Source organism: Ceratotherium simum, chromosome 21 (assembly GCF_057802395.1).
Source record: "Ceratotherium simum simum isolate JZ-2026a chromosome 21, ASM5780239v1, whole genome shotgun sequence".
Taxonomy (NCBI): domain Eukaryota; kingdom Metazoa; phylum Chordata; class Mammalia; order Perissodactyla; family Rhinocerotidae; genus Ceratotherium; species Ceratotherium simum.
Genome location: NC_141920.1, coordinates 15657080 through 15660544, shown reverse-complemented (window position 1 = coordinate 15660544; position 3465 = coordinate 15657080). Strand labels below are relative to the sequence as shown.

The 3465-nt window shown below is 39.1% G+C and overlaps 1 protein-coding gene across 1 annotated transcript; it reads left to right on the top strand.

Moving 5' to 3' along the window:
- The first annotated feature begins 1292 nt into the window (after positions 1 to 1292).
- SPINT4 (serine peptidase inhibitor, Kunitz type 4) lies at positions 1293 to 3251 on the top strand. Its single transcript, XM_087444858.1, has 2 exons — positions 1293 to 1407; positions 3070 to 3251. The coding sequence occupies exons 1-2, from the start codon at positions 1293 to 1295 to the stop codon at positions 3249 to 3251; spliced, it is 297 nt and encodes a 98-aa protein (XP_087300984.1).
- The last annotated feature ends 214 nt before the right edge of the window (positions 3252 to 3465 follow it).

Sequence of the window (3465 nt, the reverse complement as noted above, 5' to 3'; positions counted from 1 at the left end):
TATAAATAAGATTGCAAGACCTGTATAGGAAATATTATAAACTTTTCTTGGAAGATATTAATGAAAATCAATACAGATGGAAAACTATCAACCAAAGACAATATTGTAAGGATGTCATTCTCCTCAAATTGATCTGTAAATCCAATGCAATTAAAATCAATATCCAAGATGGGTCTTTTGAAGAATTTAACAAACTGACTCTAAAATTTATATGAAAATACAAAATCGTTAAAATAATACAAAATTCAAGTGATTAAGAATGGCTTTGGAGCAGGAATTGTAGTGGAGTGAAATAAAGAGCTCAGAAATTATCCCACATATATAAGTGAAGTTATCATATAACTGGTTAAAAGAGAAACTCATCAACAAATGGGTCTGAAACCATTGAAAAAATGAAATTGGACCTTTATTTTATACCTTACCAAAAACAATCAACTTCAGGTAGTTTAAGGGTATATATATAGTATATATACAGTATATATATAGATATATACTGTATATATATATATAATTATTTATAATTATATATATATAAATTATATACAAATATATAAAATAAATTATATATATAAATTATATATAAATTTATATAATTTATATTTATGTAAGTATATAAATATAAAAGTCAAAATTTCAACAATGTTACAAGAAAAAAGAACTCAATTGTCTCATGCTCCTGGGTAACACAGCATAGTGAATTCAAATCTTGTTTCCACTACGTAATAGATGTGTAACCCTCTACATATGTGACTTAACTTCAGCCTCAGATTCTTCATCTGTAAATGATGATAATAATAGCACCTAAATCCTGGGGTGCATGTGATAATTCAATATATATATATTGATATATATCAATTCAATATATATATAGTATGAAGGAAGTACTCTAGGGGTTAGTTACTATCATTACTATTATTGTGTTTATTACATTCTTTCTATGTCACCAGGATCAGTCTCTTCCTTGTTGTAGAAGGCTGAAGAAAGGAAAGGAAGCAATTCTTTTTAAATTCTTTGCTCTCATGGTTGTACCCTCCATGGTTAAACATATGCAGAAGCTCTGATCCTTGAGTTTCTATGGTTTCTAGACGAACACGGAACTCAGTATCAGGGGTCTAATCAGCCTGGGACCTTCAGCTTCATGGCTGGGTACCCAAGGACTCACTGTTCAACTCAACACCTAGTAATGCCCAGTCTTGGCCCTTGGGGTAAGTGGGCTCAGCCCTCTCAAGTATCAAGCCCAAAATATAACATCGGTTGATACCAAGACTCTCCTACTTGCTGCTTGCCGCACCATGAAGACTGCAGAGCTGGGATTTCTCCTGGGGCTCTTCATCTTCTTCTTGCTGACCACCCCATTAATGAGTGGTGTTGCTAAAACTGCTGAAATGATATGTGGAGAACTCAAAGGTATGAACTTGAAACATAAAATAAATGCAAAGACCAATTATGAATGAGAGAGAAAGTGTTGAAATAAATGTGATATTCAGGGGCCTGCGCGGTGGCATAGTGGTTAAGTTCGCACGCTCCGCTACGGCAGCCCAGGGTTCGCAGACCCAGATCCTGGGCATGGACATATGCACTGCTTATCAAGCCATGCTGTGGCAGCGTCCCATATAAAGTAGAGGAAGATGGGCACAGATGTTAGCCCAGGGCCAATCTTCCTCAGCAAAAAAGAGGAGGACTGGCAACAGATGTTAGCTCAGGGCTAATCTTCCTCACACACACACACACACACACACAATGTGATATCCAGGTGGTCCAGGAAGATCCTCCTTTTGTGTCAATACTCAAAGACTCTTAGTTCCTCTACTTGGGGCGTCACTAACTCTAGGGGTCTTGTGGACATCTGATGAGAAAAAAACAAACTATGATGCAAATAAGTCCTTTCCAGACAGGGCTCTCTTTCATAAGAGGTCCAAAGAACTAGAAGTATTCTGAATTAGGGGTTTCATGACAAATTTCAAAGATCCCAGACCATTCAAGAGTAGATATTGAGATGAGAGAAAAAGGGGACTGGAAACTGAGCAAATTGAGGCAATTTCAATATCTGGGCTCTGGGCGCGTAGAGAACACTTGAACAGTGGTCCCTGTTTAGAGGAGTTCACAATACAGATGTGAAAGGCAGTGAGGTTTTCTTCCACAGATAATGTGTACAGGTCCAGTGCTTCCAGAGCAGGGGGAGGTGGCACAATCGATACTGTGAGTCAGATACCCCAGATTCTGGCCCTGCCACGTAGTAAATGTGTGTCCTCAGTTAAGACACTCAGTCACTTACTACCCCTCAGCCTCAGTTTCCCCTGTGTAAAATATAGATCAGAATAATGCCTGCTTCAGAGGGTGTTTGTATGAGATAAGATTATGCACGTAACTGTACGTAAATAGCTACTTTTTCCAGGGAGTTAATTCCAGACTGGCTGCTTGAGTAGGATAAACAACAGTCTCCGAGTTGCCAAAACAACGATGTTGTAGCTGCTTTGGCCACTCACTATGTGACTTTATCAATAAAAACAGAAGGTTTGCCTCTGGGAAGGTAAGGGGGAAAGATGACAGGGTATGAGGGCAAAAGAGTATCACCCCCAGGGTTATACATCTTTGTATGTATCCTGCTTCGGGGACAGCAGCAGGCACAGTTACCCGAAATTCGGGGTGTATATAGTATAGTGCGTGTATGAAAACTAGAGAATGAGTATTCTGAATTCTATGTCCTATGCGGGCAGTTAAGAGGAGAGAAAGATGAAGGCACAGAGAAACAGGAGACTGTGCTTTAATAAAACGTAAGAGTTGAAACAGGAACATCATCACTTTGCACAAGCTACTGGTAGAACCTCCTTTTTCACTGCTTACCATTTCTCCAAGTCGCTGACCAGGATCAGAACCTGGAATTGTAATCAAATTGCATGCCCAACGGCAACCTTGCCAAGTGATCCTAATTCCAAGAGAAAACCAGATGTCCTTCTGTGACCTTGAATATGGGAATATTTCCAGACTAACACTGTGGAATTTTTAAGGGCCTATGAACTGCCGAGTTCTAACTAATTCCCCCTAACTCAATGGGAACCTCTCCTGCAGATCCCTGCATTATGGAAAAGGATACTGGTAGCTGCTTTGAAGTTCACTTTAGATATTTCTACAACAAAACTGCCAGAAGATGTCAAAGCTTTGTCTACACTGGCTGTAATGGCAACCTTAACAACTACAAGCTTAAAATAGAATGTGACGTAGCCTGTGATGAAAGATACAAGATAATGTAAGGAATCCAAACTCGCCCTTGGTCCTGGGGGAGACGAAAAGTAGAGGATCTGAGAACCCAGGATAAACCTTGGTTTGGGATGGGAAGAGGGAGGATTGTCCTAATCAGAAAGTTTAATAGTTGGGTTGGATCTCAAGATCATTTGTCATTTTGCAGTTAGGAAATCAAAAGTCCAGAGAGAAAATAACAGCCACCATTTACTGGGCAATTACCAC